This window comes from Myotis daubentonii, chromosome 1 (genome assembly GCF_963259705.1).
Source record: "Myotis daubentonii chromosome 1, mMyoDau2.1, whole genome shotgun sequence".
Classification (NCBI taxonomy): domain Eukaryota; kingdom Metazoa; phylum Chordata; class Mammalia; order Chiroptera; family Vespertilionidae; genus Myotis; species Myotis daubentonii.
Window position 1 is genome coordinate 132043039 of NC_081840.1, and position 19543 is coordinate 132062581.

The 19543-nt window shown below is 41.1% G+C and overlaps 1 protein-coding gene across 2 annotated transcripts in view; it reads right to left on the minus strand.

Moving 5' to 3' along the window:
* Positions 1-1725: 1725 nt before the first annotated feature.
* The window catches only part of RSU1 (Ras suppressor protein 1), a 202819-nt gene continuing 185001 nt past the window's right edge, over positions 1726-19543 (minus strand). For both annotated transcript variants that reach the window (XM_059660219.1, XM_059660211.1), the window contains one exon: positions 1726-3044. In XM_059660219.1, coding sequence (XP_059516202.1) covers positions 2959-3044 — 86 coding nt within the window. In that variant the 3' untranslated portion in view covers positions 1726-2958. The remainder of the gene's footprint in view (positions 3045-19543) is intronic.

Sequence of the window (19543 nt, forward strand, 5' to 3'; positions counted from 1 at the left end):
CCTAGAGGGTATTATTCTAAGTGAAATAAGTCAGAGAGAGAAAAAAAATTTGTATTATTCCACTTCTAAGTCAAATCTAAAAATAAATTAACAAATAAATGAATAAACAAAACTAAACAGACCCACAGATATATAGAACAGGCTGATTGATGGATGCCAAGGGGGCGAGGATAGGGGATTGGATGGGAATTTTAAAAAAGGAATCTACACTAGAAAATGGAATCAGATAGAAAAAATATTGTAAACTCTTAAAAAAAAAGTTACATCCCTATGTTCCTTTGAATTATTCTTTCCAGTTATCAAAACTAATATTTTCAAATAGAAATGTCCCATCTTTTTCCAGAAAAAGTTTTGCTACTTATTGTCAAATTGCTACCACTTACCTGGAGAGAAATTTATATTCCCAAAAGCAATGTGTAAGAATGTCTATCTCATGTTATTCCTCTAGCACTTAATTCTATCTTAAAAATGATTGCACATATTCCATTGTTACAGATTGCTTGATTTGTATTTTTTTTAAATTACTAGTAAGTTTGGACTTTTTTTGCACATATTTTGGAGATATTTTCTCCATGGAGACTTATGTGTATTACCCATATTTCTACCTAGAGTGTTCATCTTTTAAAAAATTATTCATAAGAGTATACTGATATTTTAATTAAACATTACGTTAAACTAACTCTCATATATTTTACTTTGCTTTGTTGTTAGTTTAATTTTAGATGTCTTTCCAATCAACAAGTGAAGCATTGCTCTTCCTCTTACTATTTCATGAGCAAAAAAAATCAATTAAAAAATTTAGGCTGAGGCAAAGACTGCACCTAGAAAAATCACATCAACTCTACTCCCAAACAGGTGGTGGCAAGAGGGGACTCCTCTTCCCACAGCCAATGTTCGACCAGGGACTGATCCAGAAATAAGATCCTGATTGGCGGCCTCTCTCATTCATGCATTTCCTAAGTAACAGGATTTTTTGTTGTATTTTGAGTTTGGCTTTTTACATGTTCCAGTGGTCCTGGCCTTGGGGATTCAACTGTGAAAGGAGATGATGCTGGTGTAGATCCACTACCATTCTCGAGTACGTTACATCTTCACACACCTTTTGTTTCCCGGCATTCCGGTGTTGGCAGCCCTCTTAGCACAAAAATCCTGCTTGGATGTATTTTCACTTACACACGTGTTACTGTTGATAAGAACAAAGCTGCCTGTCACAGCTGTTAAACAATCAGTGCTGGATGACTCTGCAAGTGCCGTTTCTACACGGGTGTGGGGTAGAGTGTGCACATTTACACTTCTTTGACATCACTAAATCCCCTTAGAAGAATGCTTTGATACGAGTGGATTTTTTGCAGTGACAAGAAACATACTTGAGCTTTTTTCTCTCTCCATTTCACAGCTCTTGACTGCCAGCCATGGACAGAAGTCACCATTTGTCACCATTTCTTCAGTTAAGAAATGCTCCTTTCCAAAATCCTTTGGCAGAATCTCCCCGAGATCTGTTTTTCTGCTCCTTCCCAAATTAGCAACAGTCTTCAAAGAAAAAAACAAAACAACTGACAAGTCAATATGAGAAGAAACTGGCTCTAATTTTGCATTTTTTCATGGAAAGTTTCAGAGTTTATTATCTATAACCAATAAAAGTGGACAAGGAAATTTGCAGGAAAAAGTAAAAAATGTGTATACACATAAGAGAAGATTGTTCTTTATTCAAGAAACAACACATGATACAAATTCAAGATTTTATTAAAATCATTTGTAAGTTAAGTTAACATAATATCTCAGTGGTGCGGGGACATTTTTAATAACGCAAAAGAATGAGTTATGTGAAAAAACAGAAGAGTGAACAGTGTTAACTGTGACATTAAATGTTACATGATTTAATTATTCTTTGGATAACAAGCAGCTTTGTGAACATCTTTTCAAGGAACTGAAACCTGTGCCTACTATGAAATTTGCAGTTGAATTAGAGCTTTGTTTCCTGCCTTTGGTAATTTTAAGGAAACAAATGGAAATGGTTTTAAGAACTTATAAAAATCTACCACCTACCAAAAGAAATTAAAAGGTAAGGTGGTAAACACTAGGAAGAAAAGTGCCAACCCCTCGCAACCCCCATGCAGCTGAAAATCCACATATAACTTCTGTTGTTAATCCTCGCCTGCAGCTATTTTTCCATTGATTTTAATAGCGAGTGGAAGGGAAGGGGAGAGACACAGAGAGAGAAACATCGATGTGAGAGAGATATACTGACTCTCTCGCACACACCCCAACCAGGGCTGGGGATCGAGCTGCAACAGAGGTATGTCCCCTTGGCTGGAATCGAACCCAGGGCCCTTCAGTCTGCAGGCTGACGCTCTATCCACTGAGCCAAATCGGCTAGGGCAGTGGTCGGCAAACTCATTAGTCAACAGAGCCAAATATCAACAGTACAACGATTGAAATTTCTTTTGAGAGCCAAATTTTTTAAACTTAAACTATATAGGTAGGTACATTGTTATTAACTTAATTAGGGTACTCCTAAGGCTTAGGAAGAGCCACACTTAAGGGGCCAAAGAGCCGCATGTGGCTCGTGAGCCGCAGTTTGCCGGCCACGGGGCTAGGGCCACATATAACTTTTGACTCCCCCCAAATTTAATACTAATAGCCTACTTTTGACCAGAAGCCTTACCAATCACATAAACAGTTTAACACATATTCTATATGTTATATGTATTACATACTGTATTGTTATAATAAAGTTAGAGGAAAAGTCTCATTAAGAAAAATCATAAGGAAGAAAAAATACATTTACAGTATTTATGGAAGAAATTCCATGAATAAGTGGACCCGTTCAGTTCAAACCAGTGTTGTTCAGGGGTTAACTGTATTTGTTTGTGGGACAGAGCAAGAGAGAACAGAAGCAATAATGAAAAAAGAGACCAGAAGTCCAGGTCATGCGAACCCTTTACTTATTCTTGGCTGTCAGGGGTTTCCGGCTGATCTTTTTCGATTTGTCATTATTTTTCTTCGGTGGTTCTGGATTTGCCTGCATGTGTCTGCCGTAGAGACTGAAAAGAAAGAGAGAAACAGTGAGATCTCCCTTCCTAATACAAGACATGCTTGTACTGCTAGAGCTTTAAACAACAGATTCATCTCCAGGAATATTCACTAAGCCAATAAAACAAAAAACCAAAAGATCACCTGCTTTCTCTGGGTCATTCACTGTATTTAAGAACTAAAAATTCTCTCTCTCTCTCTCTCTCTCTCTCTCTCTCTCTCTCTCTCTCTCTCTCTCACACACACACACACACACACACACACACACACACACACACACACAGCATTCCAGGAGGTCCAGTTCTGGAATTTCACAGTCATTGGGCATGGTGCAAAAACACTGAAGGAAGAGAGACACAGGCCTGTGAGAACTGACAATGCTTAGCCCAGACATTCCAGACAGACTCTCCGAAGGCTGTGAGTGTTTAAGTAGACAATGACAAAAATTGGGTAGAACTGGAGAGACAGAGTATCCATTTAGTGAAAAGTGAGCATCCTGCCTGGCCGAAAGCTCGGGGGCTGGATAATGTGACAGAGAGCAATGGTGTCCGAGCCCGCGCTGGCTGCTCAGGCCTGATGGATAGTGCTGGGGTGGCGACCACACATCAGTGTCGCCTTAATAAGTACTGCTGATTAAATGTTGACAGAGCACCCTGCAATTACGGCGATGGCATTCGTCGCAGAGCAAGCTAGCTCTGTGGCTGAGAGGATTGAAATGAACAGCAGATAGTCATTAATTGATAATTTATGAGTAATTCTGGTTAAACTGAATTAAAAGCCACCCTAAAATAATACAGCTCAACCTCAACTCCCCTGACTGATATAACTGTGTCCCCAGGAGACTGGCAGGTGTCCAGCTTCAATAGGGGAGGCATTGCCTGACTCTGCTTGTTGCAGCTGACTTGTGCCAACTGAGGAGGGATGACACAAAGACTGACCTCCATATTCAAGTTTTTCCTTGTCCTAAGGCCCATTCAAGGAAGCGATGCCCTCCCTGACACTCACATTTCACCAGCGCACAGTGCAGCACTACTTGGCATGTACATATCTCTCGATGACACCGGTGGGCCAGCTGAGGGGTGGACCTGGCACACAAAGTTGGACAACTGATCCAGTGCTTAGGGAAAGCTGGCCACTAGGGTTTTGACAGGTGATCCTGTATTCTGTCTTTTCCAGGAGTTTCCAAGCATCTCCTTAAAAGTGGTCTAAAGACCAATAGTGATCTGAAGACAGGTCTCTGCTCCCAGGAGCTCAGAATGCAGAGCCTGGAGCTGGCGGGGGACAGACCAGAAGCTGGAGCATGTGGAGCTCATGGAGCGCATACACCCAGCCAGGTGCGGGAGGCTCGCCAGGTGCAGCAGAGGGCCATCTGTTGGGTCAAAGAGGTACGACATTTCCTGGACAGGTACCACTGGAGCCTGCAAATTAGCTTTCAACTTCTGCAAGTGCTTAGACTTTTTGCTAAATCTAACGGAGAGGCCCAGGCCTACCCAGGCCAACAGGGGGCCACCCTGAGCTTCTACAGGAAAAACTCCTCCTTCCTCAAGAGACTCTGCTACCAAGAAAAACAGATCCTTAAGCCCATGTTTGCTGCTTTCCCTCACACTTCACAAATGCCAGGTTTCCCTGAAGTCTACATCATGGACACCAGGGGCCCTGGATCCCAGATGTAGAACCACTGGTTTAGGCAGAGAGGCAAGACCAGCCAGTCCAGCTTCACTGACATGGCCACCTCAACCCAGGGCTGTCCCTGTCCCAATCCCCGGAACCTATGACTGCACCTTATATGGCAAAAGGGATTCTGCAGAGGCGATTAAATAAAGATCTTGAGATAGGAATATTATCCTGCATTATTTGGGGGGGGGGGCCTGCACACCCCCTTCTCTCATCCCTCCAGCATCCCTCCCAGGTGCATCTGACATGGAGAGGAAACGCTGAGCCAAAGTAGACCTGTGGATTACAGTCCTTGATCACACGGTCTCTGAAGCATGCTTATGGACTACCAGCCTGACCTCCTCAAGCCCAGGGGCTTGGAGCTCAGTGTGATGTGCCGGGAGGGAGGCCTCTGGTCTCTAGGCTCCTCTCATTGGGCACAAAGCAAAGATCTGCGTCTACTCTGTGCGTTCACATGGCCCCAGGATTGTCAGTTATCCAGCTTTCTTACAGCTTATGTAGCTCTCCTCTACTGTCTGAGTCCTTATCCCCATAAGGGAAAAAAAAGCTACATGTTCTTACTCGCAGACAACATCAAACTTTAAAAGTTACAAAAATCTGCATAAATTCAATGCCACGGTTCCTCACTTGGAAATGCAGGGCACGTTGGTGCTAGAAAGTGGTAATGACAAAAATGAGGTGGGAGGAAGGAGAAGCAAGATTTGCTAAGGGCCTGCTATACCATGTCCTGCCTCGTAGGCCTGGAAGGCTTCCCAGAGGGGTGGGGGTTACCTGGACCCTGACAGCGCTCATCTAGCAAAGTCATTTCAGAAGAGGGTGCAAAAGCTGTTGGGACTCAGCAAGGCTCCTCTTTTTAGGAAGGAACTGGGATGTTTCAAAGTTTCCATTCCTTTTTCCAGACCCCACTTTGTGCCTGAACTTCCTGGGGCTGCACAGCAAGTCACTATGAAGGGCCAGGTGCACAGCAGTGCTGAACCTGATGTTTAAATCCGAGTTTTGTCACCCCCTAGTTGTTGACTCTGGTCAAATGATTAGCGCCTCTCACTCTCACCGTGCCTAGGTTTCTCCATATGTAAAGAACAAATGACATGGTTTTCCTCGCAGGGTGGCTGTGGTTAGAAGAGCCAGCACCATGACAAGCCTATTGCAAGTGGCCAGCAAATGCCTGTTGAAAAATAGGACCGACGTGGGGTTACAGTCAGAGAGATTAAATATAGATAATTATATGATTACTTTACTTCTTAAGGGATTTTTCCTCTGAAAAAAATAACAAGGTGTTTTCTATCAACGCAAATCCCCAAGCATCTCTGGAAGAAAGGTCTTAATCCCCTGTGAAGAAAGCAGCCACGGCAGAGCTAAATGCAGCGCCCCACTTCCTGGGTGAGTCACCGCAGAGCCGGGATGACACTGCCCTCCCTTCTCGGCGTGATCCTTTCACTCCTCCAGCTTTGTGGGCAGAGGCAAGTCGCCGCTTTACTAAGCGGCCAGTCCCCCGTGGAGACGTCACTGTGGCAGAGCAGTAAGGACAAGCGTCTCAGGGTCCAGAGCCTCAGACTCCATTCCTGGCCCCACCAGTGATTAGTCCTGGGACCTCCATCTGGGAAGTGTGGGGGTCAGAATAATGGCCCCCACACGTCCACATTCCAATCCCTGAAACCTGGGAATGTATTACATTGCAAAAGAGACTTTGCAGAGGTGATGAAGGATCTGGAGCTGGAAAAATTAACCTGGATTTTCTAGGTGGGCCCAAGGGAATGGCAAGAGTGCTAGAGGGAGGCAGGAGGGTCAAGGTCAGAGAGATATTTGAGCCTGTGACCCTCCTGGTTTTGAGGATGGAGGAAGGGGCTCCTACCCAATGAATGTAGGTGGCTTCCAGAAGCTAGAAAGGCAAGGAAATATCTTCTCCCCTAGAGCCTCCAGAGGAAGCAACATTGTGGACCCCTTGATTTCAGACTTCTGACCTCCAGAACTATAAGATAATACATTTGTTTTGTTTTCAGATGCCAAGTTCATGGCCACTTGTTACAGCAGCAACAGGGAACTCATACAGTAAGTGAAACCCTCTGGGTCATACACAGGGCAGCCCACCGGGGAGATGCTGCTTAATTTAAGCAGAAAAAAATAGAAACTGTCTGAGGTAGCACTGAAAAGAAGGGAAAGTGAAAAACTACATTTCAGAAAAGACTCAAAGTGTACCCAAAGGAATAATGGGTACTGTTTCTACCAGAAGAAGGGGAACAGGCGGGCAAACTGTTTCCCTCTTTACTGTAGTTAGACTCGATGGTCCGGCTGCCTCCATTCTCTGAAGCTAACACTCACGGCTCATGTTTTGAATGTATCTGAGTTTAATTTATAGAGCGTCACTGAGTGATGACACAGAGAGGTCAATGCCACTGAAAGAAGTTTTATAATAATATGCAGTTCCTGAGAGGAGGGGGAGATACCACACCATGCAGGGCCACGTGGGGAAGTACGAGGGTCGGTCAGGAGACAGAAGGAGTGTAGGAGAGAGCAGGGCCTGGAAAGGAATGGGTGAGGTAGAGTAGGCAGGTTTGAGAGAGTTTAGAATTGGAGAGTTTGAATAATTTCAGTGGCCTCTGGGCCACAGGGATGGTCTAGTTGTCCGATACGGGGAAGAGGGGAAATGTTGTCTTGGTGCGTGTACTTTAGATATGGCGGGTGGCTGGGGTACGGGCTTTGGAGTGGTTGGTTTGTATGTGAAAGGCATGCCTGCAGGCATGCTGGCTGCTGTCTCTAGGAGTTAACTAGCCCTGGGAAGGGCAGCCACTCCCCAGCCAGCAAGACCTCCATATGTCAAAGCTTCATAAAATATAGAAAAGACATGATTAGTTAAAATAGCCCACAGCCTTTGGGGTGGATTTTTGTCCTGATTACCCATAGCCTCCTCTTGTGAAGTACTCTTCCCCTTAGGGCCTTGGTGACTACAGTTGCCTCCTCCACCTGGGAAATTCCAACCATCCTTCAGACCCTGGCACAAGGCACTTCCCAGACTAGCACATCGCCTCCGCACTCTGCTCAGATGGACTGACCCGCCTGCCCTGAGGATCCCCGGGGAACAGTCCCAGTCTTCACTTACCTCTCCTCCCCACACCCTGCCTGGCTCTGAACGATGTGTGACTTTGGCCAAGTGACTAACTTGCCACAGTTCTCATTTGCAAAATGAGGATAAAAATTTGCAGCTATCTCACAAAGCTTTGGAGAAGATTAACTCAGACATGGACAAGGTCTTGTCTATTCAGGCACGCAACAGGTGTTCCAGGCTGCTACGCTACCTTAACCTCTCATGAAGGTCCATGACTCAGACCAAGATGGCCAGTTCCCTCCACTTCTCAGCCGCTGCCTCATGCACAGAGGACAGCCAGGAATGCCACTTGCTTTGCCATCGATCCCTTCTCAGTGGGGATTTTGGTGGGCAATGAAATCAGCCATGCCAGCTTGAGAATGTTGGCAAAGGGAGCTTGGCTCAAGGTCACCAATGTGGCAGCTGCCGCCAGTGGGCAAACTCTTTAACCAAGAAAATGAAGAGAACCTATGGCACAGAGTCTTAGAAAATCTCTCCCCTGAAATCTGAGGTTTCTAGATGATCACTGGGAGATGATTAAGGAGGAGAAAAGAAGCCAAAAAAGAACAATCTAAAACGACAGGTAAGGGTCCATTACGCTCAAGGGTCTGATGAACAGGCTCCTGAGGCTGAAGAGAATACAGAAGGCAATGTGTGTGTGCATGCCCTTGCGGTGGGTCATGAGCGAGCCAGAACCACTAGGCCCTGAGGGCTCTCCATTTGTCCCTTTGGGATGGGCCCTGCCCTGAGCAGTCACCTGAAGATTCCTTGCCAAAGACCAGAATTAGAGGAATCATCCTGAAGTGATTCAGGGGCTGCTGGGGTCACCAGCCTGATCCCTTCTGAGGCACCCTGTGCAAGCAGCCTGCACACTGGCCACTTGAAGCTCCATGCAACTGAACACTCTGCCTGTGTACATCTAAGACTGCACAGGAGAAAATTCTAGCATGCCCAAATCAGAATACATTTTGCAAACAATTATTATATTAAGCAGGATGGTAAGCACGCTTTTCTATTATTGATGGGTAAACTTTATTTACTACGTGTATCTTCATTAGAAAAAAATCTGTATGTCTTATTGTTTCTGTTGGATCCAAGGGTCTCTTGTGGATCCTCAATCCCGTCTTGGCGGCAGCAATGAAGACCAGAGTGGAACACCTCATTCCTTCTTCAAAATTACCTCCTTGGTTGCAATGCACTATCCTGGCTGCTATTCTCTCTCTGGACACTTCTTTGATTTTTGGGTTTCTGCATGTATCTCTTTGTGTTCTCTTCCCTGGAACAACCATTTAATTTTATAGCTTCAACTATTATTTCTGAGCAGCAGCCCTCCAAGTCACCACCGCCTTCAACCCCTGCTGTGCCTTGTTCCCACCTGGACAAGTTGCTCTAAAACACAAACAAAGCATATAACAGGTCTCTACCCCAACTTCCAGTCTGTCCCTCTATGTCTCCAGACCTTCGGGGTCAAAACTGAAGTCACCACTGAAGTCATTTTGACGTCTGCTTCTTTTTCCCGTCACCACATGAGTCAAGTTTGACTGACACTTCCTCTACAAAAGACATTCTTAGCCTGGGACCAGGAAAGTATCTGAAACTCCAAGCAAAGCTGCATTTTTCAGCAGAAGGGGAACAGTTTTCATTAGCTTCTCAAAAGATTCATAACTCAGTGGATTAATTAGTCGCTTTATGGTGAGTATTCTTACTTTCATCATCCAATGATCTTATCCATTCTTTTCCTCCTATCCTAATCCAGGCCCCTATCACATGGCCACTGGATTATTATAATGGGTCCCTTTTTTGTCTCCCTGATGCTAATCCATTCCCTCCTCTACTGTGTCCTACACACAAGTGCCAGAATAATCTCTCCTTGGTTTACTCATGAAAAACAGCAGCCCCTGCCCATGGGATCAAGTACCCAGCCTGGTATATGGCATACAGCCGCCACGGAACATGCCATGTCACACTTAATTTACCCAACCTCATCTCTCTTCACTAACACACCTGCGTATAGTAAGGCTGGTCCGGAGGCAGGCAGCGTGGAGTGTAGGAGAGAGGGACCGAGTGCGAGTTCTGCCACGTATTAGTTGAGTAACCTAGAGTTGCATCTCTTTCCAGAATATCTGTTATCTTAGGTGGCATATGGGAGTATCTGCACGTCTGCCCTTCAGGTGTATCTGGCCATCAGACTTGCTTCAGTTCACTGAAATGCTGTGAAAAATACAGAAGTGCTAAATCAACCCGAGGCCTGGGATTGGCTTTCCTGCCCGCCTGCACGCCTTTTGGTCCGTTTTTTGCTGATCTGTGTCACTATTTCTTGGAATGCCCGTCTGAGTCTTTTCTGTAATTCAGATCTCATTCATATTTTTAGGCATTCCACAGCCTCCTCCACTTCCCCTGTACCCCGATTTCTGTGGGATTTATCAGGATTTCACCATTAAGTCCTGGATGATCCATAAAGTGATTCCTGCTCCTGGCGTGCTATTTCGAAGTATCAGTAGAGTGCCTTTACAGGGACACATTAAAATATGGCTACCATTTGATCAACATTTGCTGTCACAGCAATCCAACGAAGTGGAGGCTTTACTGTCTTCATTTTTCAAATGAGGAAATCGAGGTGTAGCAAGTTTAGGCCCTGATCAAACCCAGGCAATCACTCCCGAAGATCAAACTCTTGATTCACTAAGTTATCTTGTTTCCCAACTTTGTGGATTTCTCAGTTTTGTCTTCCTAATAAGCTGTCCACTTTCTTGAAAGCTGACTTCACTTCTAATGTAGTCTGTATACTCAGGCACTGCTAGGAGCACATGTGTGCTAGGTAAATATTGTGTTTCAGAATGCCAGGTATGTGAGGGGAACAATATGCTATTCTTAAGTCATGTGCTCACGTCATCTGCCTCCCTCATGTTGTTTTAGTGGTTTCCATGGAAAGTCCTTACACAGACCAGGAAAAGAACCAATTTTAAAGTCTAAGTATATGGCCAGTGACAATGATGAAGAGAAATAATTTTGTTTATACTCTGTAATCTTATGGTAGGGTGCTAAATTTAAAATCTCCACAAATAAATCTGCGGACAGAGTGGGAAGCCGAGGTTATTAATAAGCATTTGAAATAACTTTATCCCATCTAGAAGCTATGAGGGGCTGATGACAGAACCTTAGCACATAAACTGCTGAGCCTTAAAGAAAAAAATATTAACAGTTAGCATATTCTCATGAGAAGTCTCATTAATTCAAAAAGCAATGGTTTTTGGAGATCAAACCTCCAAGTGATGGTTCCATGTAATTCACCAACGGTAATATGTGTCTTTCACATTCACATTATCACCAACACACAGTATAAAAAAGAAGCATAAACATACAGTGCCAATGGCATCTATATAAATAGCCAAAAAACATATAACAGCTGGCTTAGAACAGATGTTAAGCTACACAAAAATATAAAATATAAAGCAGATTTTAAAATATGCCGTATATTCTAGACTTGCTATCTGCCCCACTGAAGGACAGAAACAAGGATTCTGGCAGACCAAAACTAACAATCTCATGCACAAAAGATGCTCATTAAACTTCATCATCCTGTCTACTTTAATGACGCTTTTACTTAATAAAAATTCCCTGAGCAGTTGCAAGGATATTAGGCAAGGTCTTTGGTTATGTATCAGAGGTCTGAGCTGTCACCAGCAAGCATGCAGTTCAGAGGTATGGTCCCCGGGGAAGGAGCAAATACAGCTTCCACGGAATACATGCAGAGAAAAATCGATAACTGCACCTTGCTTCCCGCTTAAGCATTTAAGAAAATAGGTAATCCTTTTAAATTAAACTGCAAAATGCTAGATGTTGCAATTCCAGAATAAGCCAAAAGGAAAAAGAAAACAAGTCTAATGGATTGTTTAAGTTCCCAAATAAGTTACTTCCTTAATAGATTTCATATCTGGAGATTAAATATTATTTATAAAAAGAATTACTAGTAATCTAGTACTTGCAACTGTAGAGATTTTAATAAAAAGATCCAACTGCATGTTTCTATGTGTTTATAATACACAGATATACAAACCTATTCATAAATGTGAGAAAGAAAAATAATTTTATATTTGCATACATCCTTCAAAATGATTCCTAAAACAAAACAAAACAAAAAACTACTGCCTTAAAATTCACTAACTTGAATCTGTCTCTAAAAGCTAAATAATAAATACCTAATACATCCTTTTAATATGGATAGCTGGATGTTAATACTATATAATTACAAATTACTGCTTTTGTCCGTATCACATAACCCACTTTAATTTTTACATTCTGCCAATACATACTTGGCTGGAGAGATTACAACAGTCAGAGTAAGTGTGAGGCACTACTCAAAATTTCAATATATTTATTTATTCTTTTTCTTTTTCTTTATTTATTGTTGATAGTATTACCGATGTCCCAGCCCCCAACCTACCACAGGCCTTCACCTATTGTCTGTGTCCATGGGCTATGAATATATGCACATAAATTCATTGGTTAATCTCCTCCCATCCCTCCTCCCACCCTCCCAATCCCCTTCCCTCTGACATCTGCCAATTTTTTTCCACGCATCTATGCCTCTGGACTTATTTTGTTCGTCAGCTTATTTTGTTTATTGGATTCCACATATAAGTGAGATTGTGTGATATCTGTCTTTCTCTCACTGGCTTATTTTGCTTCGCATAATGATCTCGTGATCCATCCATGCTGTTGAAAGGGTAAGACCTCCTTCTTTTTCACAGTCATATATTTTCCACTGTGTAAATGTACCACGGCTTTTTTAACCACTCATCTGCTGATGGGCATTTAGGCTGCTTGCAGATCTTAGCTATTGTAAAATAACACTGCTATGAATATAGGGGGTGCACAAATTTTTTCTGATTGGCGTTTCAGGATTCCTAGGTTATATTCTCAGCTGAGGGATCACTGGGGCAAAAGGCAGTTCCATTTTTAATTTTTTGAGGAAACTCCATACTACTTTCCACAGTGGTTGCACCAATCTACATTCCCATCAGCACTGTACTAGGGTACCCTTTTCTCCACATCCTTGCCATCACTTATTGTTTGTAGATTTATTAATAGTAGCCATTCTGACAGGTATAAGGTGATACCTCATAATAGTTTTAATTTGTATCTCTAAGGTGAATAGTGATGTTGAGCAATTTTTCATATGCCTATTGGCCATGTGTATGTCCACTCTGGAGAAGTGTCTATTCAGATCCTTTGCCCATATTGTAATTGAAGTGTTTGTTTTCCTAGTGTTGAGTTGTATGAATCCTTTGTATGTTATGGAAATTAGCCCCTTATCAGATGTATCACTGGCCAATATGTTCTCCCATATATTGGGTTTCCTTTTTATTTTGATGATAGTTTCCTTTGCTGTAGGAATCATTTTAGTTTGATGTAGTCCCATTTGTTTATTTTTTCCCTTGTTTCTCTTGCCCTAGCAGATATATCAGTGAAAATCCTACTACATGAGATGTCTGAGATTGTACTGCCTATGTTTGCTTCTAGAATTTTTATGGTTTCATGACTTACATTTAAGTCTTTTATCCATTTTGAGTTTATTCTTGTGTATGGTATAAGTTGGTGGTCTAGTTTCAACTTTTTGTATGTATCTGTCCAATTTTACCATCATTATTTGTTGAAGAAATTGTTTTTACTCCAATGTATGTTCTTGCCTCCTTTGTAAAATATTAATTGACCATAATGGTGTGGGCCAATTTCTGGGGTCTTTGTTCTGTTCCGTTGATCTATATGCTTGTTCTTATGCTAGTACCAGGCTGTTTTGATTACAATGGCATTGTAGTATAGTTTAACATTTGGTATTAAGATTCCTCCAACTTTGTTCTTCTTTCTCAAGATTGCTGTGGCTATTCGGACATTTCTGGCTCCATATAAACTTTTGGAGTATTTGATCTAGATGTGTGAAGTATACCATTGGTATTTTAATAGGAAATGCATTAAATATATAGATTGCTTTGGGTAGTATGGACATTTTAATGATGTTAATTCTTCTAACCCATGAACATGGTATATGCTTCCACTTGTTTGTATCCTCCTGTTTCCTTTTTCAATATCCTATAGGTTTCTAAGTGTATGTCTTTTACCTCCTTGGTTAAGTTTATTAACAGGTATCTTATTGTTTTTGTTGCAATGGTAAATGGATTTTTTTTTTTTTTTTTTTTTTTTTTTTTTAGTTTCTCTGAGGATTCATTATTGTTGTATAAAAATGCCATCGATTTCCAGGTGTTAATTTTGTATCCTGCTACATTGCTAAATTCACTTATTAAATAGGTTTTTAGTGGAGTCTTTAAGGTTTTTCTCTGCACAATATTATGTCATCTGTAAATAATGACAAGTTTATTCCTCCTTTCCAATTCATATGCCTTTTATTTTTTCTTCTTGTCTGATCGCTGTGGCTAGGACTTCCAGTATGAAGTTGAATGAGAGTGGTGAAAGTGATCATCCCTGTCTTGTTCCTGATCTTAAGGGAAACACATGTAGTTTTTGTCCATTGATTATGATGTTGGCTATAGGTATGTCATATATGGCCTTTATTAATATGAGGTATGATCCCTATTCTCACTTTGCTGAGTTTTTATCATAATTGGATGCTGGATTTTATCGAATGCCTTTTTTGTCTATTGTTATGATATGTGATTTTTATTCTTTATTTTGTTTATGTGATGTATCATGATTATTGATTTGCAAATATCGAACCAACATGGCATCCCAGAAATAAATCCCATTTGGTCGTAGTGTATGATCATTTTAATGTTTTACTGGATCCAATTTGCTAATATAATGTTCATCAGGGATATTGGCCTGTAATTCTCTTTCTTTGTAGTGTCTTTATCTGGTTTTGGAATTAGGACAATGCAGGCCTCATAAAAAGAACTTGGAAGTCTTCCCTCTTCTTGAATTTTTTGCAATAATTTGAGGACAGGTATTAGTTTTTCTTTAAATGTTTGGTTAAACTTCACTGTGAAGCCATCTGTACTGGGAATTTTGTTTACTGGGAGTTTTATTATTATTATTATTATTACATCAATTTCATTATTTGTTAACAGCCTATTTACATTTTCTGTTTCTTCCTGATTGAGTTTTGAAATATTCTATGTTTCTAAGAATTTGTCCATTCCATACATCTTGTACAGCTTGTTGGAATCTAATTGTTCATAATATTTTTTTCATAATTCTTATGTGATGTTAGTTTTTACTTCACTGTTTTCATTTCTGATTTTATTATTTGGGTCCTCTCTCTTTGTTTCTTGATAAGTCTGGCTAAATGTTCATCAATCTTGTTTATCTTTTCAAAGAACCAGTTCTTGGTTTCATTGATCTTTTGTATTGTTTTTTTAGTCTCTATGCCATTTATTTCCACTCTGATCTTTATTATTTCCTTCCTTCTACTTACTCTGGGTTTTTCTTGTCATTCTCTTTCTTTTTTAATTTTTATTGTTTTCAGAGAGGAATGGAGAGGGAGAGAAAGAAAAAAATCAATGATGAGAGAGAATAATTGATCAGCTGCCTCCTGCACACTCTCCACTGGGGATCGAGCCCACAATCTGGGCATGTGCCCTGACTGAGAATCAAACTGAGACCTCCTGGTTCATAGGTCGATGCTCAACCACTGAGCCCTGCCGACTGGGCTCTTTCTAATTCTTTTAGATGTAGAGTTAGATTGTTTATTTGAGATTTTTCTTGTTTCTCTAGGTAGGCCTGTAATGCTATGAACTTCCCTTTCAGGATTACTTTTGCTGTGTTTCATGGATTTTGGTTTGTTGTGTGTTCATTTTCAATTGTTTCCTGGAAGTTTTTGATTTCTTCCTTGATCTCATTGGAAATCCATTTATTGTTTAATAACATGCTATTTAGCCTCCATGTGCTTGAATGTTTTTTGTTGTAGTTGCTTTCTAGTTTCGTGCCATTGTGATACAAGAAGATGCTTGATATGATTTCAATCTCCTTGCACTAACATATAGTCTATCTTTGAGAGTGTTCTATGTGCACTTGAGAAAGATGTATATTCTGCTGCTCTGGGATGAAAATGTTCTGTAAATATCAATTAAATCCAGCTGATCTAGTGTGTCACTTAGGGTCACTGTTTCCTTGCTGATTTTTTTCCCTTCGAGATATATTGAGTGATGTCAGTGGGCTGCTCAAGTCCCCCACTATGACGGTAATGCTATCAATTTTTCCCTTAAAGTCTCCCAAGAGTTTTTAAAATATAGTTCTGCTTCCAGTATGAATTCCTAAGAGAGGTCTTTTTTGCCCACATTATCTATCTTTAACCATATGTATTTCCTTCACACAAGTAGTCACAATATAATTATTTTGTTTATATGATTACTTGCTTCCTGTCTCCCAAGAGAGTAGGAACTTTGCCTTATTTAGTATCCTCTGTGACTGCTATGCCATAGGCACACAATAAATGATTGTTGACTAAATGAATGACTGTATGATGTAATGGAAATATCCAACTATGTGAGTGTCATTAGTGCCTCTGAAACAGGACTATCTTAATCATTTTGTTTCTCCAGTACCTGCCACACACTAGCCCACCTAATAAATATTTACTGGTAAATTGAGAGAATATCTTAGCCAAGGAACATTTCCCAATATCCCAATTCCGTGCTCATCAATTGATTATATATCCCTTTCACATTTAGAGCTGTCTACTGAAAGAATGTGTGCTGTGCAGGCCAAGGGGCTGATCTAGTCTGGTTCCTACATCAGTTTCTTATGTGTTTTCCTCAGTTACTGCAAGGGTTCTGAGTCTGGGAGGCTAAAGTTAGGGCTGGGGATGGAGTAAATGGATCTTGGCACCATTTAGTGAGGCCACTGGGAGCCCAGTCAGTCATCCTCTCTTAGAGGCTCTTTCACAGTACTGTGACCAGAGTTTCCATTAAATTCCTTTAAGGTACAATGGGCTTTTGTTGAGTGTTCATCATATGTGCGATTAGTAAGAACTAGCTGAAGATAGTAATTGCTTATAACAGAGAATTACGTTAAAATGAACATCATAAAACCAGTGGGTTTTTTCTTTTCCTTTGGACAAGTTAAAAATCAGAATCAATTTTTACTATGGATATATGAGTCTTTCTGCTCACACATGGTTCCTTCATGAATGGCTCCAGGTTGTTAACAACCTCTAACATTTTTAAGCTAGTGATCACGGTAGCAAAACTCTTGCAGCACTGACTACACTGTAGCATTTGCACATGCAGCCTCTGTGGAGTTTTCTATATATTAACTCATTTAAACCTTACACAATGTCACATGAATCAAAGAAACCCTGTGGGGGGCATATTTGTCCTGTGGCTCTAGATAGCAATGATGTCACAAATATAGAGTTAGTGTCACTGAACTAGAAATGACAGTGTCTAAACAGAGAAGGCTTTTCCTTTTCTTTCCTTTTCTTTTGCAGATGAGGACAAGTGGTAAAATATAGAGGTATTACTCATTGTTCTCATCTTCCTCTTGTTTGTGGCTAACAATTTAGACTCTGTTCCTGGGACCGACCATAATTCCCTCACAGTTTCTCTCAGTCCAGGGGACCTGATGATTTGACCATGGCAGGTGACTCATGGTTAAGTTAGTAGAAAGTTAAACATCTCTTTACCTACAAGCCTGCAGGTTCCAGAGTGCAGGGCAAATAACACCGAATGAGGTTCTTTAGAATTAATCCACAATCTGCGTTTCCCTAGTCAGAAAATGGTGCATGTGGACTTACATAGGCGGTAACTGTCTAGCACGCAGGCCGCCTCTTGCCCTCACACCCTGACTGGGAGCTGGATCAGACTGCACCCACTTACAGCACTAACCTGGTCAGAGCTGGGCATCTGAGTGGAACTTGAACACTTTACTACAAAAATTATACCACACTATGTTTATCAGCTCATTTAACCTTAAGCAAAATCATGTTAACTGAAACCTTCAGGGCTCACATCTATAAGGTTCTTTGTATGTTCTGGTCAGATTATGGCATGATGCCTGAGATTTTAGACAGCATTGTATCATTTGCCCCTCCCCTTCTCCACTGGTTTTCTATGTGGAGAGTCACATTTCACTCATAGACAGAGGAAAGAGATTAAAAAAATAAAATAAACTTAGTAAACAAAACCGAGAATGCATCCATCTACCTTACAGATGGACTTATCTGGTGCTCTGACCAGAAGACTCTCACCAGGTGAATGTCAGGAAGAAGCAGCTACAGGTAAAACTCATGCATGACCTCTTATCATTTTCCGGCAGAGCAAACTCCCTCGCGTCAGCTGGGCTCTCTCTGAAGTGCCCAAACCCCATACCTGGGACATGGCTTATGAAGTTGATTTGTGCTATGTCTCCAATCCTGATCCCAATCATTGAAACACTGGCCAATGGTAAGGAGAGACTGGAAGAATGGGAGGAATGAGGTTTTCATGGGCAAAGGAACAAAGTGGTATTTGGGAACAAGCCAACAGTTGTCAAAAGAATCATGGAGAAGACATCTGTGAGAGCTCAAGTCTTTGGATCCCATCCTCCCTTTAGTTTCACTTTCATGTTTTTGAATTTTGTGGAAAAATATACTCCAAAAGGAATTAAGGATTAAAAAAATACTTTTAACCCTGACATATTCAGCAAATGTTTAGCTATGCCATCCATTTCCGCCTAGTTTTTTAAAATCAGATTTTTAAGAGTCCCAGAAACGTATGGTCTTCGAGTGAAAACAGGTTAAAAACTAAGATGCTCGTGGTTTATGCCTGATGTAAAAACGACATCCTAGAAGATTCTATGCATCAGCAGTAAATCTGGGTGGGGACCCTGGGGATGTATCAAGTGGAGGGTCTGACTCTTTCTCAGGCTCAAGCCTTAGTCATTTGATGCTCCCCAGAGACCTTGTCAGCTCAGAGCACAACTGCGGCTGTGGGTGGGGAGAGAAGAGCTACAGCCTGTCACACAGACCTTTTCCTCCAAGAATCTCCAGTGTTTCATCTAGGAATCTCACCCACAAACACTCCTGGAAGGTGTTCGAGCGTCTAAACACAGATGGTGAGAGTAAGGTGAAAGTCAAAGCATGAGGTGGAGGTGCCAGACGACCAGAGTACCCATGGAATACTGCCTGGGCCTGCCCTTGGTAATGGTTTCTAGTACATCCAGTGCGTGTGGTCATGAGGTGGCTGATACAACAACGCCTGGGTGAAAAATCACAGAGGAAACACAAAGTAGTTCTTCAAATGTTAACAAACCATGTTCTGCAATAATGGACTCAAGCTCACCTATGTTCTCATGGAAAAATATTCTCCCTAAATAGCTATTATAACCAAGACGATTTCTGCCCAACATATTTTCCAGAGAATAGTAAAACAAGCCCCTCTTATTAGGGAGTAGTTCTTGCTATGTTGAATATTTTCAGCGAGTTAATTTCCCCCTCATAAATATTTCAAAAAAGCTATTTTAAAAAATCTTAGCTATAGAATATCTCTGACCAAAATATGAGATTTATAAATATAACTTTACATTTTCTAGTAGCCACATTTAAAAAGTAAAATGACACAGATAAAATGAATTTTAATAATATATTTCATTTAACCCAGTATATCCAAAATATGATCATTTCAACATGTAATCAATATAAACAATTAATGATCAACTGTATCCTCAATTTAAAGATGAATGATTTGTTAAGTATGTCATATACATGTAACGATTTTTTGGTACTAAGTATCTTTGAAATCTGGTGAGTATTTTACTCTTAAG